The sequence below is a fragment of the Poromitra crassiceps genome (assembly GCF_964638095.1).
Source record: "Poromitra crassiceps genome assembly, chromosome: 2".
NCBI lineage: Eukaryota > Metazoa > Chordata > Actinopteri > Beryciformes > Melamphaidae > Poromitra > Poromitra crassiceps.
Window position 1 is genome coordinate 9,912,105 of NC_139624.1, and position 23,894 is coordinate 9,935,998.

The window sequence follows — 23,894 nt, forward strand, 5'->3', positions numbered from 1 at the left end:
TCGCCACGCGGGACCACCACCATGATTGACAGCCAGCCGAGCTGAGGAGACCTGTCACTCATCTTCCTATCAGCGTGTCAGAGGGCTATCTCCTTCTCGCCTCCCCCCTCTTCCTCCACCTCCCCCCGCCTCCTCCCTCCCCCCACCCTCTCCTCCTACCTTCTCAGCGGGTCGGTGACCACGCCATCGCTCCATCCTCTCCTCCTACCTTCTCAGCGGGCCGGTGACCACGCCATCGCTCCAAGTTATCCGGCCACCGCAAGAGAAAGCGCCCACCTGGAAGAGATAAACCCGAGACTGGAGAGAGACCCAAACTGCGAAAGGGAGCCTGGCATGCGGCCTCTTCCCCCTCAGCAAAGGTGGAAACCGGTTGACTGAGTTGCAGCAAAGCTAGAAGAGGTTCTCACACCTTCCCGAGGAGTTCCGGGTCCCTGAGAGGGAGCCGAGAGGGAACCCAGTCATGCGTTTCCATTTGGCGTTTTGGCTGCAGGCGCTGTGGACGGGCGTTTGCCAGGCGGCCATGCAGCACTACCCCGCGGCCTGGGGCCACTATGACGTGTGTAAGTCCCAGGTGTACACAGACGAAGGACTGACCTGGGACTACATGGCCTGCCAGCCGGAGGCCGCAGATATGACCCAGTTCCTGAAGGTGTCTCTGGATCCCCCCAACATCACCTGCGGAGACCCTCCAGAGACCTACTGCGCCCTGGTGAGTTTCGCCCTGCCCTGCCATATACAGTTGAAGTCGGAAGTTTACATACACTTAGGTTGAAGTCATAAAAACTCAACTTTTTAACCACTCCACAGATTTCTATCTTTCTATTCTAGAAACTATACTTTGGCCTCCCCTCAGACACAGCTTGGAAAAAGGTGCCTCCCACTAGTTTGCTTGCTTAGTTTTGTTAAATTCTTGGGATCAGGATTATGTTATTTGATCCCATAGATACTCAACAATTGTGTTACTACGTTAACACATACTATATTGGTTTTGATACAGAGAAGATTAGAGCTGCAACAATTAATCAATTAGTTGATCGACAGAAAAATAATCGACAACTATTTTGATAATCGATTAATAGTTTTCAGTAGAATTTTATGAGAAAAAGTCAAAATTCTCTGATTTCAGCTTGTGAATATTTTCTGGTTTCTTTATTCATCTATGACAGTAAACTGAATATCTTTGGGTTGTGGACAAAATGAGACATCTGAGGACGTCATCTTGGACTTTGGGAAACACTGATCGTCATTTTTCACAATTTTCTGACATTTTATAGACCAAACTAATCGATTATGAAAATAATCGTTAGTTGCAGCCTTAGAGAAGATTAGCATGGCCACTCGTGCAGAGATACTCAACAATTGATCCAAGATAGCCTGATATTGCAGGGCTCGACGTTAACTTTTAAAAGTGGTTGCCGGAGGGGCAACCTGGCAAGAGCTTTTGGTTGCCCGAATAAAAATATGGTTGCCCAATTTTAGTCGCTTTATATTTTGAGTAATTAAGATACTATGCAGTCATAAGCCGGCTTAATAATGACGATGTGACAGAAAAGTAAGTATAATAATCTATAGTATAGTATAATAGGCCTATTCAGTGTGCGCACCGGGTGTAGTAGTAGTAATAATGATAATAATAATAATAATAAATTTGTGTCATTTCGTTTTCTAAACAAATCTTATTTTTTGTTTTTATAATGCATTTGCACTGAAAGCATTTAACTAATATTTGTGAACTTTCATTTTCATATATTTTTCAACAGTTATTGTTCATATTGTGCTTAATTTATTAATTAAAAGCGTTATTGATAATTAAGTAGCCTACCCTCCTCCAGGCCCGGCTCCAGACCCAAGTTACAGAGGGGGCCTGCCCCTAGCTTGGGGGGGCCAAGCTACCCAAGGGGGGTCCGGGGGGATTCTCCCCCGGAAGAAGATTTTGTACATTTTAAAGTAAAATGCATCAACCTGGTGCATTTGAGAGCAAAATGAAGAGGCTAAATCTGTGAAGAACTACACACATCTCTAATGTGTTGTGACTTTACAAATAATTAGGCCTAAACAATTAATATTAAGTGTATTTACACATTGTGCACAAATTGCATTCATTGTGACAAATTTACAATAGTTAATATCCAGCCAGAATCATTGCAAATGGATGTTCAAAGTAACAGTTAGCAATAGCATTGAGTTAATCAATGCCTAATGACAGCCAGATTCCATGTTAAACTTTAAAACAGAAAAACGTTTTTAGCAAAAAAAAAAAAAAAAAAAAAAAAAAATTGAATGGGGGGGCCAGTTTGTTAAATGGGGGGGCCCGGCCCGGTCAGGCCCTGCCCGGTCAGGCCCGGCCCGGTCAGGCCCGGCCCGGTCAGGCCCGCCCCTAACGCCGGGCCTGCCCTCCTCATGTTCATTCAGGGATACTTTGATGACAGTGGTTTGGGGCCCCCACTCTGATGTTGCATAGGGCCCCAAAAGGCCCAGAAGCGGCCCTGCAATCCCTCTCTCTCTCACCCCGTATGAGAGGCTGACAGGCCAGGGATGCAAATCATTTCTCAGCACATATACGCGGTGGTAAAACGTTTTTGAAGGATGTCCTGGTCGAGGTGTATGTTGTAGGCTTGTTGTAGGCTACATGCTTTGCAGTATAGCGTTATGCTGGAATTATGCTTGAAGTTTGGGCTGTCGCACGGAAATGAGAGACACTGAATCTTGACGAGGAAACGTGTGGAGCGTTTATACACTGTGTGTGGGTTTCTGCTCGCGGAAGTGAGCTGGAGTCTTGAAAACTCCACTTTGTCCGCCCAGCCGCGTCCACGTAGTTACACAATTCGGGGTGTGCACAGCCAGGCGAAAACCGTCTGCACAGCAGCCTTGTGGAGGGGCGCGTCTGCTGATTTAACTAACTTTTCCGTGTGGACACTCGCCGATGCGGGAAGCATATGAGACCTAAGCGCTTGTTGTAGGCTACATGCTTTGCAGTATAGCATTCGTTTTCCGTCCCGTTCAAAGACGCACGGGTATTTCACCTCAATGACAATTTCCTCGTCCTTTGTTTCTGTGCGGGGCTGCGGGCGGACGAGGTTCTTCTTGCGTCTTGCAGCCGCTGTGATTGTGTGCGAGCAGCCCCACCTGTCCGAGTCAGTACTCGTTAAACATACCGCACGTGCAGCATGCATCACGTAGGTTCCGACTGGTAATTAGTAACATCGTTTCGATTGTAACAGCAATAAAATGTCACATATATGTCACTCACAACAAGTATTAAAACATTTATTTGGTGTATATTTTGCTGTTTGCTGCTGTACATATTTTGTTGCATGTTAAATCGTGGTTGCCCCTGGGGCAACCAAAGACCGAGAAATGGTTGCCCCATGTTTTTTTTGGTTGCCCGGGGCAACCGGGCAGCCGTTAATGTCGAGCCCTGTATTGCTGTTTTACATACTTCAGACTACACCAAATAACAACAATTTACTGAGCCTCCCCTGAAACTGTTTGGAGCCCCCCTGGGGAGGCCCGCCTCCCACTTTGAAAAACCTCTGGGTTTACTATCACATCTACTTTGAGCATGATAAGTAGATGTAATTTGTCCAACTATTGTTTACAGACAGATCATTTCACTGATGATTCACTATATCACGATTCACTATAGATAGATAGATAGATAGATAGATAGATTTTTATTTCTGTGTCATGCACCATATTCAAGGTGCCCAGCCCGTCTGGGCTTACAAGACACAAATCATTCAAGTTCAACAATACAAACAAATCAACAAACAAGCTACAAAACGCTCAAACATAAACAAGACAGAATTATATATTCAGATGAACTATATATTCACTATATCACTATGTCCCATATCACTCATGATTCAATATATCACTATTCACTATATATTCGCTATATCACTATGTCACATATCACTGATGATTCACTATATCACTATTCACTATATATTCACTATAGCACTATGTCACATATCACTGATGATTCACTATATCACTATTCACTATATATTCACTATATCACTATGTCACATACCACTGATGATTCACTATATCACTATTCACTATATATTCACTATATATCACTATATCAGTGATGATTCACTATATCACTATTCACTATATATTCACTATAGCACTATGTCACATATCACTGATGATTCACTATATCACTATTCACTATATATTCACTATATATCACGATATCACTGATGCTTCACTATATCACTATTCACTATATATTCACTATAGCACTATGTCACATATCACTGATGATTCAATATATCACTATTCACTATATATTCACTATATATCACGATATCACTGATGATTCACTATATCACTATTCACTATATATTCACTATAGCACTATGTCACATATCACTGATGATTCACTATATCACTATTCACTATATATTCACTATATATCACGATATCACTGATGATTCACTATATCACTATTCACTATATATTCACTATATATCACGATATCACTGATGATTCACTATATCACTTTTCACTATATATTCACTATATATCGCATATCACTGATGATTCACTATATCACTATTCACTATATATTCACTATATATCACTATATCACTGATGATTCACTATATCACTATTCACTATATATTCACTATAGCACTATGTCACATACCACTGATGATTCACTATATCACTATTCACTATATATTCACTATATCACTATCTCCCATATCACTGATGATTCAATATATCACTATTCACTATATATTCACTATATATCACTATATCACTGATGATTCAATATATCACTATTCACTATATCACTATGTCACATACCACTGATGATTCACTATATCACTATTCACTATATATTCACTATATCACTATGTCACATATCACTGATGATTCACTATATCACTATTCACTATATATTCACTATATCACTATGTCACATATCACTGATGATTCACTATATCACTATTCACTATATATTCACTATATCACTATGTCACATATCACTGATGATTCACTATATCACTATTCACTATATATTCACTATATCACTATGTCACATATCACTGATGATTCACTATATCACTATTCACTATATATTCACTATATCACTATCTCCCATATCACTGATGATTCAATATATCACTTTTCACTATATATTCACTAGGCATGGGTCGATTTCCGGTTTTACCGGTTCGGTTCGGTATACGAGCCCAAACCGGTTTGATCACGTGCAAACCGAAAAAACCTAAAAAAAAAAAAAAAAAAAAAGTTTTTTTTTTTTTAAGTTTTTTTTTTTTTTTTTTTTGCCAGTCCATTCTGATTGCACTATTGTTCGTATTAGCCTCTTCTCAAGTTGCACTAGTAGGCAAAAGTCTTATTTTGTTTATTATGTTGATGTTTGAAGAAAAGTTAAGCTGAATAGTTATGAGAAATAAAAACAGTGTGTTGTTACAGTTAAAAGGTTCTGCTTATTTGTATTCAGTGTTCGTGCTGGTTGGCAGCATACCAGCTTAGAGGTGCATTATCGCCACCAACTGCAGCCGCTTTGATACGTTTTTTTGGGGAATATCGAACCGGTTTCAAAATGTTCAAACCGACCCATGCCTAGGGCCTATATTGTGTGAATTTGTGAGTTTTTAAGTTTATAAGGCAGCTCAGCTGTAAGCCAATCCATTCTGATTGCACTGCTTGTGTTTTTATTAGCCTTTTTCTCAAGTTGCACTATAGGCAGAAGTCTTATTTCATTTATTATTTTGATGTTTAGAAGAAAAGTTGAGCTGAATAGTTATGAGAAATAAATACAGGGTGTGTTTGTTACACAGGTGTCCTGCTTGTTTTTATTCAGTATCATTGCTGGTTGACAATACCAGCTTAGAGGTGTATTATCGCTATCAGGTGGACTGAAGTTGCACTACAGACAGTTATGGGCCACACTCGGGAGCCCTGCTTGAAAAAAAAATTTTCTTTTTTTTTTTTTTTTTTTTTAATTAAAAAAAAAAATCGGTATACCGGTTCGATCCGGTTTAGACAGCAATATCGAACCGGTTTTAAAATTTTCAAACCGACCCAGCCCTAATATTCACTATATATCACTATATCACTGATGATTCAATATATCACTATTCACTATATTCACTATATCACTATGTCACATATCACTGATGATTCACTATATCACTATTCACTGTATATTCACTATATCACTATGTCACATATCACTGATGATTCAATATATCACTATTCACTATATTCACTATATCACTATGTCACATACCACTGATGATTCACTATATCACTATTCACTATATATTCACTATATATCACTATATCACTGATGATTCAATGTATCACTATTCACTATATTCACTATATCACTATGTCACATATCACTGATGATTCAATATATCACTATTCACTATATATTCACTATATCACTATGTCACATATCACTGATGATTCACTATATCACTATTCACTATATATTCACTATATCACTATGTCACATATCACTGATGATTCACTATATCACTATTCACTATATATTCACTATATCACTATGTCACATATCACTGATGATTCACTATATCACTATTCACTATATATTCACTATATCACTATGTCACATATCACTGATGATTCACTATATCACTATTCACTATATATTCACTATATCACTATCTCCCATATCACTGATGATTCAATATATCACTTTTCACTATATATCCACTATATATCACTATATCACTGATGATTCAATATATCACTATTCACTATATTCACTATATCACTATGTCACATATCACTGATGATTCACTATATCACTATTCACTATATATTCACTATATCACTATGTCACATATCACTGATGATTCAATATATCACTATTCACTATATTCACTATATCACTATGTCACATGCCACTGATGATTCACTATATCACTATTCACTATATATTCACTATATATCACTATATCACTGATGATTCAATATATCACTATTCACTATATTCACTATATCGCTATGTCACATATCACTGATGATTCAATATATCACTATTCACTATATATTCACTATATCACTATGTCACATATCACTGATGATTCGCTATATCACTATTCACTATATATTCACTATATCACTATGTCACATATCACTGATGATTCACTATATCACTATTCACTATATATTCACTATATCACTATGTCACATATCACTGATGATTCACTATATCACTATTCACTATATATTCACTATATCACTATGTCACATATCACTGATGATTCACTATATCACTATTCACTATATATTCACTATATCACTATGTCACATATCACTGATGATTCACTATATCACTATTCACTATATATTCACTATATCACTATGTCACATACCACTGATGATTCACTATATCACTATTCACTATATATTCACTATATCACTATGTCACATATCACTGATGATTCACTATATCACTATTCACTATATATTCACTATATCACTATGTCACATATCACTGATGATCAGTGTTGGGAAGTAACGAGTTACTAGTTACTCGTTACTGTAATAATATTACTTTTTCCAAGTAACGAGTAGTGTAACGAATTACTATAGAATATAAGTAATAATATTACAGTTACTTCAAGATAAACGAGCTCGTTACGTTAGTCGTTACATCTTTTGTTGAGTCCATTCTGTGATGCCGCTGCGCTGCAAAACGACACGCAGTCGGCATTCACTGATCACAAACAGCATGGCTTTAACGCTCCCAAAACAAGGTGACGTCACCGCAGAGCCCATTCAGAGCAGCAACAGGCAGGCAGGCAAGCACACCTGACACCTCCCTCTCTGTCCTGCTGAGCCGAGGAGGAAAATCCGTGGCTGCGGATATATTCCCATGACTTTGTTTTTGTCGGGAAGAAAGGTGACACGATTGAACATCAAAGTCAAATGTAAACGGTGTCCAGGACAGGTAGGCAACACTCTTTCCACTGTGAAAAACACGAGCTCAAACTTCCTAACGTTAACGTTACGAGACGAGAGGACAGCACAACAGAAACCGGAAAACTGTTCAAATACAGAGATAACGTAAAAACTCACAAGCTGGTGGACATCAAACATTGCTGTTATTATTGTCAGGTTAATGTTGCAGAGCTAACGTTATTTGTGACACAAATTTGTTAAGCAAAGATGTAGCCTATACGTATTGAGTTTGCATTGGCAGTGCATACTGCATTCTATAAAACAGAAGATAAAAGATTGCATCTTGTCAGTCATCACTTTGAGCCAGGTGTGCTCTTCATCAAGCATCTCTGTAGGAAGCTGTGCTCTGGCAAAGCGATTAGTTTAAATGGAACGGCACATAATAGTTCACACATTCGCACCGCAAAGTCTGCATTTTGATGAGAAAAATGCTATGGGCCTTTTTCACAACGGCCATTTGTGTCTAGAAGACAGAGTATACACAGGTGCAACCAACTAACTAATTAAGGCTCCAGCACTGGAACACCTAAATGGACTGGAAGTTGGAAGCCCTAATTAACATCTTGGTGCACCTGTGTTACCTCCTGCCTTTTAGATACAAAATCGCTGCAGTGAAAAAGGCCTATTGCCATTTGTGTGGAATGTAACGGAAAAGTAATATAACGAGTATCTAACGAATTACTTTTGGCATGGAGTAATAAGTAAAGTAATAATATTACTTTTGAAAATAGTAACGAGTAATATGTAATATATTACTTTTTTAGTAATGAGTGCCCAACACTGCTGATTATTCACTATATCACTATTCACTATATATTCACTATATCACTATGTCACATATCACTGATGATTCACTATATCACTATTCACTATATATTCACTATATCACTATGTCACATATCACTGATGATTCACTATATCACAATTACAGTGGGTCAGAACACACTGAGTTGACTGTGCCTTTAACCAGCTTGTACAATTCCAGAAAACGATGTCATGGCTTTCTGATGAAGTGCCATCATTTGAATCAGTTGGAGGTGTACAGTAGCCTGACTCCACCAGACGGGGGCGGCATTGTTCCACAAATTCACAATCCACCTCAGTCTGGCCCTGGCCTCAGAGATGCATTCAAACCGGCCGCCACACAGGCGCACCAATCAGCGTGAGCTAGGGGCGGGCTTTAGGCGAGACCGGGTGTGACGCCACCGAGAGGCGCCTCTGCGTTTGTAGTTCTTTCACTATTCAACATGGCGGCGGCTACCGAGGCTAGCTCCAGTGTGCTAGTCAAACATTCTATTCAAAACAATAAGCTAACATAAACGTTAAACACTTGATCTTACAGTGAGTACGAAACCGTAACTGTATTGCTGTAATGTTATCAACTATGAACGTTAGTAAACAAGACATTGTTGTAGAATTTGGGGAGATAGCCTTCAGACCGCTAGGCTGGGATAACTTATTAGCTGTAAGGCTGTAATGGCTAACGGCTAGCCATTCACGCAAGTCACACAAACACAAAGCCCTTCTCACTCTCACCACAGCCCAGTAAACATGCAATCTGTTAAACCATCATTTTTGTTCCAAATCGAAATAAATCATAACGTTAATCAAAATGCCACTGAATTATTAGCTAATCAACACAGAACTGCAAAGATCAGTGTGATGTATTGTCCCTTTACTGCTAGCTGAAGTGTATTCTGCTATGATTGGAATGTTGGCTGCTGTTTAATAAACCACGTTAACTCACGTTGGTGTCCGAGTGACATATTATGTTATACAGGCGAGATTAAAGATCTCAGGATACAATACAACAATCAGTTTATCTGATATTTTCCCCCGCTTGCATAAATTATACTGTGAAGTGTGAATATAGCTCTAGCATATAGTAGTCCTATATGTCTGATATTTTGGAGCTGTTATTCGAGAAATTGGTTTATCGATAGAACATACCGGTAGCTTAAGATTTTGCACTTGTACTTTAGATAGGGGGTAAACAAACGTCATGGGAGCCAATACTAGGAATACGGTATATCAACAAGGAACCATTCTTAAAGTTAGAGATTATATCCAAATACATGCTGCATGGTGTAACCAGGGTGTTTTTCCTCTTCTCTGTTGACGTCCTCTGGGCTCCAGGCAGCTCCCTTTCGCAGATTCATCTGACAACATCTTTATGCATTTACATCGTCTTATCATTTGACCCAATCGTGCCTCAAGACCAGCAGATTATGTAACAACAACACCACACACGGCCGTCATTTCTCCGTTTAGTTTATTACAAAAGTAAGCAAATAACATTCTCCAGTCATGCGTAAATATCTACCATTCCACTGACACATATGCTAAAATTCACCAGTTAAATAGTAGCGTTAAATCATTATATTGTATCAAAGCATTTGGTTGTTGCCATGATCATAAAGGCTAGAGAGCGTTGCGTCTCCATGACGTTAGCCGTCCAGGGTGCGTGCCACTCGGTGTCATATCGTGTCATCAGTTCCCTGAAGAAACGAACAACGATATGTGTTATGAATGAATCGCTGTTAACGTTAACATTAATCATCAATCATCAGACGTAGCACCCCAACCTCCAAATGTTGCTATCGTTAGCGTAACATCAGTTAATCCAATCAGTTACATTTAACGTGCAAAATGGCCTACCTGCACTTCATCCTCAGTCAGACATCTGCAGTAATTCTTCTTTCTTTTGGCAAATTGAATAGTCAATGGTTGCACCCAATATTCACCTTACAAAAACAGCAAAAAATCTGCGACCTCCATGCTAACTATTAGCAATTGTAGTCCTAGCTGATCAGGCGCTGCTACGTCATGAAGGGAAGTCGATCTGATTGGTTGGCGCTGGCAAGCCCAGACGGTGACAGACAGACGGTCCATCCAATCACCTGCCTAGTAGCTTGAAAAAAGTGACCGCCCTCTTCAGCAATGTAGCTTGGCCGAATCCAGATGGATGTTGTTTGTGAAACAGATATTTGAAGCAAACTCATCGATCTGGCAGCGTCAGGTTAGGTGTACAGTACCTGTGGGGGTTGAATCAGTTGGAGGTGTACAGTACCTGTGGGGGTTGAATCAGTTGGAGGTGTACAGTACCTGTGGGGGTTGAATCAGTTGGAGGTGTACAGTACCTGTGGGGGTTGAATCAGTTGGAGGTGTACAGTACCTGTGGGGGTTGAATCAGTTGGAGGTGTACAGTACCTGTGGGGGTTGAATCAGTTGGAGGTGTACAGTACCTGTGGGGGTTGAATCAGTTGGAGGTGTACAGTACCTGTGGGGGTTGAATCAGTTGGAGGTGTACAGTACCTGTGGGGGTTGAATCAGTTGGAGGTGTACAGTACCTGTGGGGGTTGAATCAGTTGGAGGTGTACAGTACCTGTGGGGGTTGAATCAGTTGGAGGTGTACAGTACCTGTGGGGGTTGAATCAGTTGGAGGTGTACAGTACCTGTGGGGGTTGAATCAGTTGGAGGTGTACAGTACCTGTGGGGGTTGAATCAGTTGGAGGTGTACAGTACCTGTGGGGGTTGAATCAGTTGGAGGTGTACAGTACCTGTGGGGGTTGAATCAGTTGGAGGTGTACAGTACCTGTGGGGGTTGAATCAGTTGGAGGTGTACAGTACATGTGGGGGTTGAATCAGTTGGAGGTGTACAGTACCTGTGGGGGTTGAATCAGTTGGAGGTGTACAGTACCTGTGGGGGTTGAATCAGTTGGAGGTGTACAGTACCTGTGGGGGTTGAATCAGTTGGAGGTGTACAGTACATGTGGGGGTTGAATCAGTTGGAGGTGTACAGTACCTGTGGGGGTTGAATCAGTTGGAGGTGTACAGTACCTGTGGGGGTTGGAGCTTCAGTTGGAGGTGTACAGTACCTGTGGGGGTTGGAGCTTTGGTGAAGTCAGGACCTAAATATCTCTCTTCACTTCCAAACAGTTTCCAAAGCTGTTTTAATCATCTGAATTTGTATCCTGCCATGACATCATATGGTGAAATATCATGTGGGAAAATGTGACAGAATCATCCATTTTGAGCTCTTTACATATTTACTTTGAGTCAACCAATTAAAACCCACGCTAAAAAAAACCTAGCTGTGAAGTCGTTTAGGAATAATAATGTAGCGTGTAGTAGGTTTCTGAGCTGTTTCTCTGCTTCTGCGTGAGTCAGTCAGCACCGTGCTTTGTGATATGAGGCCCAGGGAAAGGCTTTGCAAGTTGATCATTTGAAATCGTGTAGCTGTAACATCTTATTGTCTTTGCGTACTTGTGCAGTATGTCCTGTATTTGAAGAGGTGTACTGTAGGTCTATTCCTAGAAGCTATGCATCCAGTTTGGTGAGGAAACATTAGCTGGTGTTCCCCGTAAAAGAAAATACAATCCAGCTTGTTTTTTCAACCCAGGAATCGACTTACCTGCTGCCAACATTTAATTTAATGATGTTTCTGTTTACCTCCCATCCCCCCAGAACGGTGGATGTCTCATATGATAAGGAGGCTGGCTATGTGTATGTCTTTGTACTTGGCAGACACTTCTAAAGCCTCAGATCAGTTGGTGTGGTTGAAGAAATTAGAAGTTTACATCCACTGGCATTAGGGCTGCACAATATATCGTTTCAGCATCGTCATCGCAATGTGCACATGCGCAATAGTCACATCCAGAGCATGCAATGTCAAGTAAGGTAAATGAACTGATAACATACAGTAATGCATGCCCTCTCGGTGACGTTCTAAGCTCTTTTCCTACTAACTATAGTACTTTTACTCACTTAGGATCCTGCAACTCACCCTGTCTGTGGCTAAAAACACACTCACTTCCTACTACGTCAACCGCACACGTTACCCACTAGGCCACCTTCTTAAATGAGCAAGGCTTGATAGACCTATTCAAGACTTTTGGTGAAAATTCCTGTATTTTTTCATATCGCAATATATATCGCAGAATAAAAAAATATTGCAATGTCAGTTTTTTCCAATATCGTGCAGCCCTAACTGGCATTATGTTGTGCTTCTGATTGTACACTACACTGGTGTATGGAAAACTGTATGATGTGACTTTGAGTCAATCTGTGCAATCTGCGAGATTCTTGTTTCGATTATGGTGACACCTGGTGGTAAGCGGTCATTACCTTGATGGTAGCTATCACTGCTCATGCTAATTACCCAGTTTTTCTCCTGTTTATTCCAAACGAAACCACTATTTTATGGTATCAATTGCTGATAGAGAGTTGGAAAATGCACATGTATTTACTGTATATGAAAAGCTGCAACTTTTTAGTTTAACCCTACAAACGAGGGCTTCATCATTTTGTTGATTTGAATCTGTGCCATTATGACCAAAATACACTTGACATTGCTTTTTATTTTTTTATTTTTTATTCAATTTTCTGTGTTTACTTTATTTGCAGGAAAATGCTTTGACACTATTTATTGTGGTAAAATTATGTCGGCTTAAGTGCAATCCTTGACATTTTGTAAAAGATGAAAAGCGTTTTATATTTAAGCACCGTAAAAAAGGCGACGACGATGATTTGTTCATTTTTGGGTTTGCCGCTTCAAGATTTCCATGGCACTGTTAATTTAGGAAAATAAATCACATATTCCTGGAGGAACCCGAAAAGCAAAATGAGAAAAAGATGCATATCAGGGCAAGTATTTCATTACCAACCCTTCCTCATACTTATTTGGGTCCTTTTCACTTTGAAACTCACAGCATGGTCACCTTGTATTAACGCTAAATGACCAATCCATTTTGGGCCGCCGTGTGTTCCAGAGCCATCCAAGATTCTCTCAGAACAAAATAATGCACTCCCTCAACAGCTTCAAGAGCTCTTTAGATAAATAGTGAGATGTTCCAGGAAAAGTAGTGACTTGAGGAGTATAAATAGACGGTCGCCATCAGCAGAAAGTCAGCTGAGAGGAGAGGGGGGGAGAAGGCGAGGAATTAACAAAATACACATTGCAGAGAGAGTGAGCCGAGCAGCGAGGGAGAGGGGAGAGAGAGATGCAGCAACAGTGTGAGAGAGAGACTCAGAGGACTATGTGCAAAGCATACGGTGACTGAAGACCTCATATCTCCTGTGTGAGAGAGAGACTCAGAGGACTATGTGCAAAGCATACGGTGACTGAAGACCTCATATCTCCTGTGTGAGAGAGAGACTCAGAGGACTATGTGCAAAGCATACGGTGACTGAAGACCTCATATCTCCTGCATTGGGGAGGTGTGTGTGTGTGTGGGGGGGGGGGGCTTCTGAAATGTGAATAATTCAATATGTTTTGTAGCTAATGTGTTTTATTCATAGGACACATTATTCAACCCGACATCTCCAAGGCACTTTTGAAAAGCGCTGACTGCCATGATTGTCTGACTCCAAGCGCGCGCGTCTGTGTGTGTGTGTGTGTGTGTGTGTGTGTGTGTGCATGAGTGTGTGTGTGTCTTGGTGGCGATGATAGGACGCCGTTTCTGGGAGGTCAACGCCAAAGTGGGGTGACTGGGGTCACCCTGGCGCTCTCCCTCTGGGGCGGCCGCTGCGACCTCTGATTGATCCGGGCTCGAGCACGAAGTGTGTTTCTTATTGGCTTTGTGGGTAAATTGGACAATGGCTAAATCCTGGATCAACTGCGGTCATCCGTGTCTGATGCCTGTTCAGTGGCTCTATTTCCCCACCGGCAGCAAAGGCACAGTTGAAACCGAGTTTATTATGATGACTGTTATTATTGTTATTGTTGTCAGTGGTATTTGAGTACTTTATTTGAGTATTTATATTTCTGTCAACTTTAATTTTTACCCCACTACATTTCCTAAATAAAATGTATACTTACGTACTCAATTGCATTTCCCCTAAGCATTTTTGTTACTCGTTACTACAAAATAAAAGCAGAAGAAATTTGGAGGCCTGCAAGCAGTGTTGGGCAGTAATGGGTGAGGCCGCGCAGCGGCCGAGCTGCCTATGCGAGCCCACGCAGCGGTGGGCTCGCCCGCACAGCAGGTGAGCCTAGGTATTGCGTATCCCATCAGGTTTGAGAGGCTGCAATGTTGACAGTTATGCAGTTTGGCCGATGGTGGACTCCTGTATGTCATTCCAATAAAGTAGGTTCAGTTGTAAAAGGAGTGGGCTTGGTTGTATGTCACTTTTTCGGGGGTAAAAAAGAAAAGAAAAATCAACTAGTAATGTAACTAATTACTTTTGAAAAAGGAATCAGTAAAGTATCTTTTACTTTTTTAAGGAGTAGTCAGTAACTAATTACATTTCCCAAAATAGAAAAAATAGAAAAAATACATGTAGTCCTTTACAGGGATCGCGATCTGACCTTCCGTTTCCAAGAAAATGTCAACTTTTCTCTGATTGGATAGTTTGAGGTCGGCGCCAATTTTGATCCAATCAGAGAAAAGTTGACATTTTCTGAGAAACAGAAGGTCCAATCGCGATGCTTTTAATGGACTATATGTATTTTTTCACCCCGAATCCAATGACGCATCCGTGAGTCTCTGAGTTACGGTTGCAGAGATACGTCCGCCCTGCCTGCAGGACTACAGGAGAGAGATCGAGGACAGTTGGGGGTTTCAAGTCACTGACCAAACACTCTATTTCAGTGATTGCTGTAAGAATATAGAGCCATTTAACACTTATTTTAAGACAAAAACATCACTGACTGCAGCTTTAATGTTACTGATGAAAACTGTTTTCCTTCCTGCTTTACGATCTCAAAACGTTGCAGTGAAAGAGGCCTAAAAAACTCAAGAAGAAGATGATTTCCACTCAAGCCTTGGCATGTATTTTGCTTGCTTTTTTTTTTGTTTGTTTGAAAAAGGTCATTGACCGAAACGTCACAAAATAAATTCTTATTGCAAGTTTGGACGGTGTGTGGCACTGTTCCTGTCCGACGCACCTGCCCGAAAAAGAGATGTGCGGAGCTCTCCTTCTAATCTGCTTGCTTTTTTATTAACAGCATTTACTCATACTTTTATATTCAATACTTGAGCACGTTTAATAGGAAATTACTTTTGATACTTAGTTATACTTAATAAGTGACTAAAGCCATTTTCTGGTAAGTGTGGCTTTCAGCTACTCCACCACTGATGATTATTGTTTGTTTCTAGCCTGTGATGATAACGCGAGCTGCCGCTGCGCTGTCGACCGCATGCAGGGGCACGGCCAGGGATTTTGGGCCCCATGAAAGGATACCATATCAGGCCCACCGATGCCGCCGTCCGAATTTTGGCCATTTGAAGCCCGATTTGGAGGAATATCTGATTTTAAATTAATATTCAGATTAGACTATTGTAATGTCATTATTTGCCCTTTCTCACTCACCTCCATATCACCTATACCAGCTCTCCTTGCCCTGTTGAATCATCATGCTCTCTGTCTCCCTCTTTGCTCTGAATACCCCAGAGTGAACAAAGAAATACTATCAGTAAACTAATGCCTTAGAAAGAATATTGATGCACATATGGAGTCCAACAGGAGTCTGTTATTATAGACTGTTGTAGGCCAGGGACAACTGATTTAGTATGAATGGCTTGCAAAAAAAATCCCTGCATTGATTAAATATTGGCTAGAAGAGGAGCGAAATGTAAACACTCAGAAATGTCTGTGAAGTAACAGTCTATTTCACTATGGACTAACAGCTTAATTTTCAGTTGGATATACAAAAGTTGAATAACATTCACTAGGACAGTTCTATGGTTAGGACAAGACAAGAGTATCACTATAAACTCTCAGACCCTGTAAGTCCACTGAGTAGGACATTATTATGTAGGACTTTATAAAATGGCTCTCTCAAATCAAGCAATCTGATTGGTTCACAGCCATTGTATAATTCCAGTAACCGAGTTCAATAACCCATGGCCATGGGTTATTGGTTGCCATGGCAACTCTCTTACTAAGAGAGTAATAATAAGGCTTACCTCAAATGACAACGTAGAAGAAAAAAAATGGCGGAGACAGCTGTCAGATCCTTGTGAATCGATCTTCGCTTATAACTTTACTAATACTTCGCAGAAAATGATGTTTTGTACAAGAATAGATGCGGGCTAATGTCTTCTTTGCAAAAGAAAGGCTGTTAACTCCGCATTTAACCCCGCATTTAACCCCGTAACGTTAGTTGGTGTCGGGCAAGCCCTGAGAATGCAACGCTGCGCTCGAGCTGCCTGGGTTTCCAGAAAGCTCTCAGCCAAGCGCCAGGATTGGCCAATGTCAACTTCAGTCTCCAGAACGATCCAATCAAATCACCCGCACGTCTATCTTCTTGCTAGAGGTCCCGCCTTACAGTAGTGTTTCAACTGACTCTCAGAATACCATGCCAGTCGGACTTATAGTGTTATTATTATTATATTATTATACTTGGAACCCTTTTATAAAAGCAATATAGCACTCGAGCAGCGTGTGTTGTGGAATATATCCCCCTGCTCAGTTGTTATCCCACTCGGCCTGCGGCCTCGTGGGATAACAACTGATCAGGGGGATATATTCACCACAACACACTTGCTCTCGTGATATATTGCTTAAATATACTATAGCCATCACAGGAAAAAATAAAAATAAAAGGCTTCTTGGAGATTTGGACAATATCACAGCATCATGTTTGATTTAACATACATTATCTTTAATATCACAATCAAATTCATTCATATCCATAATGTTTATTACTCTTATGGAGCACAGGAACGTTTTGGAGAGTAGATGGAGAACGGAGTGTGTCATGCAGGGATCGCGGAACCGCCCGGGCCACCCGGGCCGCGGCCCGGGTACTTTTCAGTCCCCCCCCCCCCCCCCAATTTTTTTTTTTTTTTTTTAGATTTTTTTTTTTTTTTTTAACAATTAAACCTCATTTACTTATTACACTCGACTGGTTGTTTTTCAGATGTGATGTGAATCTAAAGTGAACTAAACAAGTCAGATCCACTATAAATGTTTTTCAGTAGATGCTGTGATGTAGCCACAAGAAAGGTGCAATATTAATGTTTTTCAGGAGATGGCGATGTTGCTAGCTATAGGTTCTAAACAAGAAATGTGGTTCAAATGTTTACAGTAGTTTTCCTTTCTTGCTGCACTACAATGTTACAATGCTGTGAGTCGAGACGGAGCTAAACACAAAAGATGCAATATTAATAGTTTTTCATGAGATACTCAGTATTTAATATTAATACTAATACTAGAAAAGGAGAAGATACTGAATAATGACATCACAACAGTATAATCCTAATGTTAATTTAAAATTAAATATTCTTCTAAATATGGATAAAAGTCCAAAAAACATAAAATTTTCTTCGGCGCTGCCGAGATTCGGGCGGGACACGCCCCCCCCGACGGGGGGACACGCCCCCCCCCCCGACACGCCCCCCGGCCCCCCCAAGTTCAGATGCGTTCCGCTATCCCTGGTGTCATGTGTCAGATCCAAAGAGATTGCAAACTGGTTTGTAACTATTTGAATTACTACTTATTTTTCGTTCTCAGGCTTTCATATATTTGTGCTTACTTGTAAAGTGGAAAGCCCTCCTTCTTATGAACAGAATAAGGTATAGCACTCCATGGTTCTGTAGAAATGTGATGATCTAAACAGCTGTTCTAATCATTCTGATTGTGATTCTATATAGCGCAAACGTTACACGCGGCCGGGAAACCGCATCAAACTATTTAGAAATACTTGGGCGGGGGAGGGGCTGCCTATCTAAAATACCTTAATGTCAATGACTTTGACCATTTCCTTTGTTTAATTGGCTCTCTTGCCTTATTTAGACATGATGCTGCTGCTGCTGCCATGATCTCACTCACTATGCATTTCTGATAGCAGTTCTGCGTGGTTTGGTGCGGACTTGAGGCAGGACTGAACCATTTTATGAAAATCGAAGGGGGAGGAGGGTGGATGATTTTTTTTTGCCAAAATACAATAAAAAAATAAAATAAACCATTAGTTTTAATATTACATTGTGAATAAAATATTATATTAATGACGATAGGTTAATAATTTATTACTGCAGAAAATTCCAGTCTTCAAATTTTTTTAGGGCCCCTGTCAGGGCCCCTGTCAGTCAAGGGCCCTTGGAATTGTCCACAGCTTCCTATACAATACTGCGCCACTGACTGCATGTCTCTTATTGTTGCTAGCTTTTTAACAGTCTGATGATAGCGGGAGCGTCGACCAAATGTCTCTTATTGTTGCTAGCTTTTTAACAGTCTGATGATAGCGGGAGCGTCGACCACATGTCTCTTATTGTTGCTAGCTTTTTAACAGTCTGATGATAGCGGGAGCGTCGACCAAATGTCTCTTATTGTTGCTAGCTTTTTAACAGTCTGATGATAGCAGGAGCGTCGACCACATGTCTCTTATTGTTGCTAGCTTTTTAACAGTCTGATGATAGCGGGAGCGTCGACCACATGCCTCTTATTGTTGCTAGCTTTTTAACAGTCTGATGATAGCAGGAGCGTCGACCACATGTCTCTTATTGTTGCTAGCTTTTTAACAGTCTGATGATAGCAGGAGCGTCGACCACATGTCTCTTATTGTTGCTAGCTTTTTAACAGTCTGATGATAGCAGGAGCGTCGACCACATGTCTCTTATTGTTGCTAGCTTTTTAACAGTCTGATGATAGCGGGAGCATAGACCACATGTCTCTTATTGTTGCTAGCTTTTTAACAGTCTGATGATAGCGGGAGCGTCGACCACATGTCTCTTATTGTTGCTAGCTTTTTAACAGTCTGATGATAGCAGGAGCGTCAACCACATGTCTCTTTTTGTTGCTAGCTTTTTAACAGTCTGATGATAGCAGGAGCGTCGACCACATGTCTCTTATTGTTGCTAGCTTTTTAACAGTCTGATGAAAGCAGGAGCGTCGACCACATGTCTCTTATTGTTGCTAGCTTTTTAACAGTCTGATGATAGCTGGAGCGTCGACCACATGTCTCTTATTGTTGCTAGCTTTTTAACAGTCTGATGACAGCAGGAGCATCGACCACATGTCTCTTATTGTTGCTAGCTTTTTAACAGTCTGATGAAAGCAGGAGCGTCGACCACATGTCTCTTATTGTTGCTAGCTTTTTAACAGTCTGATGATAGCAGGAGCGTCGACCACATGTCTCTTATTGTTGCTAGCTTTTTAACAGTCTGATGATAGCAGGAGCGTCGACCACATGTCTCTTATTGTTGCTAGCTTTTTAACAGTCTGATGACAGCGGGAGCGTCGACCACATGTCTCTTATTGTTGCTAGCTTTTTAACAGTCTGATGATAGCTGGAGCGTCGACCACATGTCTCTTATTGTTGCTAGCTTTTTAACAGTCTGATGATAGCAGGAGCGTCAACCACATGTCTCTTATTGTTGCTAGCTTTTTAACAGTCTGATGATAGCGGGAGCGTCGACCACATGTCTCTTATTGTTGCTAGCTTTTTAACAGTCTGATGATAGCGGGAGCGTCGACCACATGCCTCTTATTGTTGCTAGCTTTTTAACAGTCTGATGATAGCAGGAGCGTCGACCACATGTCTCTTATTGTTGCTAGCTTTTTAACAGTCTGATGATAGCAGGAGCGTCGACCACATGTCTCTTATTGTTGCTAGCTTTTTAACAGTCTGATGATAGCAGGAGCGTCGACCACATGTCTCTTATTGTTGCTAGCTTTTTAACAGTCTGATGATAGCGGGAGCGTCGACCACATGTCTCTTATTGTTGCTAGCTTTTTAACAGTCTGATGATAGCGGGAGCGTCGACCACATGTCTCTTATTGTTGCTAGCTTTTTAACAGTCTGATGATAGCAGGAGCGTCAACCACATGTCTCTTTTTGTTGCTAGCTTTTTAACAGTCTGATGATAGCAGGAGCGTCGACCACATGTCTCTTATTGTTGCTAGCTTTTTAACAGTCTGATGAAAGCAGGAGCGTCGACCACATGTCTCTTATTGTTGCTAGCTTTTTAACAGTCTGATGATAGCTGGAGCGTCGACCACATGTCTCTTATTGTTGCTAGCTTTTTAACAGTCTGATGACAGCAGGAGCATCGACCACATGTCTCTTATTGTTGCTAGCTTTTTAACAGTCTGATGATAGCAGGAGCGTCGACCACATGTCTCTTATTGTTGCTAGCTTTTTAACAGTCTGATGATAGCAGGAGCGTCGACCACATGTCTCTTATTGTTGCTAGCTTTTTAACAGTCTGATGATAGCAGGAGCGTCGACCACATGTCTCTTATTGTTGCTAGCTTTTTAACAGTCTGATGACAGCGGGAGCGTCGACCACATGTCTCTTATTGTTGCTAGCTTTTTAACAGTCTGATGAAAGCAGGAGCGTCGACCACATGTCTCTTATTGTTGCTAGCTTTTTAACAGTCTGATGATAGCGGGAGCGTCGACCACATGTCTCTTATTGTTGCTAGCTTTTTAACAGTCTGATGAAAGCAGGAGCGTCGACCACATGTCTCTTATTGTTGCTAGCTTTTTAACAGTCTGATGAAAGCAGGAGCGTCGACCACATGTCTCTTATTGTTGCTAGCTTTTTAACAGTCTGATGAAAGCGGGAGCGTCGACCACATGTCTCTTATTGTTGCTAGCTTTTTAACAGTCTGATGAAAGCGGGAGCGTCGACCACATGTCTCTTATTGTTGCTAGCTTTTTAACAGTCTGATGACAGCGGGAGCGTCGACCACATGTCTCTTATTGTTGCTAGCTTTTTAACAGTCTGATGAAAGCAGGAGCGTCGACCACATGTCTCTTATTGTTGCTAGCTTTTTAACAGTCTGATGATAGCGGGAGCGTCGACCACATGTCTCTTATTGTTGCTAGCTTTTTAACAGTCTGATGATAGCTGGAGCGTCGACCACATGTCTCTTATTGTTGCTAGCTTTTTAACAGTCTGATGATAGCAGGAGCGTCAACCACATGTCTCTTATTGTTGCTAGCTTTTTAACAGTCTGATGATAGCGGGAGCGTCGACCACATGTCTCTTATTGTTGCTAGCTTTTTAACAGTCTGATGATAGCGGGAGCGTCGACCACATGTCTCTTATTGTTGCTAGCTTTTTAACAGTCTGATGATAGCAGGAGCGTCAACCACATGTCTCTTATTGTTGCTAGCTTTTTAACAGTCTGATGATAGCGGGAGCGTCGACCACATGTCTGTTATTGTTGCTAGCTTTTTAACAGTCTGATGATAGCAGGAGCGTCAACCACATGTCTCTTATTGTTGCTAGCTTTTTAACAGTCTGATGATAGCAGGAGCGTCAACCACATGTCTCTTATTGTTGCTAGCTTTTTAACAGTCTGATGATAGCAGGAGCGTCAACCACATGCCTCTTATTGTTGCTAGCTTTTTAACAGTCTGATGATAGCAGGAGCGTCGACCACATGTCTCTTATTGTTGCTAGCTTTTTAACAGTCTGATGATAGCAGGAGCATCGACCACATGTCTCTTATTGTTGCTAGCTTTTTAACAGTCTGATGATAGCAGGAGCGTCGACCACATGTCTCTTATTGTTGCCAGCTTTTTAACAGTCTGATGATAGCAGGAGCGTCGACCACATGTCTCTTATTGTTGCTAGCTTTTTAACAGTCTGATGATAGCAGGAGCGTCGACCACATGTCTCTTATTGTTGCTAGCTTTTTAACAGTCTGATGATAGCTGGAGCGTCAACCACATGTCTCTTATTGTTGCTAGCTTTTTAACAGTCTGATGATAGCGGGAGCGTCAACCACATGTCTCTTATTGTTGCTAGCTTTTTAACAGTCTGATGATAGCGGGAGCGTCAACCACATGTCTCTTATTGTTGCTAGCTTTTTAACAGTCTGATGATAGCAGGAGCGTCGACCACATGTCTCTTATTGTTGCTAGCTTTTTAACAGTCTGATGATAGCGGGAGCGTCAACCACATGTCTCTTATTGTTGCTAGCTTTTTAACAGTCTGATGATAGCGGGAGCGTCAACCACATGTCTCTTATTGTTGCTAGCTTTTTAACAGTCTGATGATAGCAGGAGCGTCGACCACATGTCTCTTATTGTTGCTAGCTTTTTAACAGTCTGATAATAGCAGGAGCGTCAACCACATGTCTCTTATTGTTGCTAGCTTTTTAACAGTCTGATAATAGCAGGAGCGTCAACCACATGCCTCTTATTGTTGCTAGCTTTTTAACAGTCTGATGATAGCAGGAGCGTCGACCACATGTCTCTTATTGTTGCTAGCTTTTTAACAGTCTGATGATAGCAGGAGCGTCGACCACATGTCTCTTATTGTTGCTAGCTTTTTAACAGTCTGATGATAGCGGGAGCGTCAACCACATGTCTCTTATTGTTGCTAGCCTTTTAACAGTCTGATGATAGCGGGAGCGTCAACCACATGTCTCTTATTGTTGCTAGCCTTTTAACAGTCTGATGATAGCAGGAGCGTCAACCACATGTCTCTTATTGTTGCTAGCCTTTTAACAGTCTGATGATAGCGGGAGCGTCAACCGCATGTCTCTTATTGTTGCTAGCTTTTTAACAGTCTGATGATAGCGGGAGCGTCAACCGCATGTCTCTTATTGTTGCTAGCTTTTTAACAGTCTGATGATAGCAGGAGCGTCGACCGCATGTCTCTTATTGTTGCTAGCTTTTTAACAGTCTGATGATAGCGGGAGCGTCAACCACATGTCTCTTATTGTTGCTAGCTTTTTAACAGTCTGATGATAGCGGGAGCGTCAACCGCATGTCTCTTATTGTTGCTAGCTTTTTAACAGTCTGATGATAGCAGGAGCGTCGACCGCATGTCTCTTATTGTTGCTAGCCTTTTAACAGTCTGATGATAGCAGGAGCGTCGACCACATGTCTCTTATTGTTGCTAGCTTTTTAACAGTCTGATGATAGCAGGAGCGTCAACCACATGTCTCTTATTGTTGCTAGCTTTTTAACAGTCTGATGATAGCAGGAGCGTCAACCACATGTCTCT

General features: G+C 41.1%; 1 protein-coding gene across 1 annotated transcript in view; it reads left to right on the top strand.

Moving 5' to 3' along the window:
- Nucleotides 1-460: 460 nt before the first annotated feature.
- Nucleotides 461-23,894, top strand: part of ntng1a (netrin g1a) — a gene marked incomplete at both ends in the record, with an annotated part of 316,971 nt that continues 293,537 nt past the window's right edge. Inside the window, one exon of the mRNA XM_083660799.1 lies at nt 461-709. Within this exon, the coding sequence (XP_083516925.1) occupies nt 461-709 (249 nt within the window). The remainder of the gene's footprint in view (nt 710-23,894) is intronic.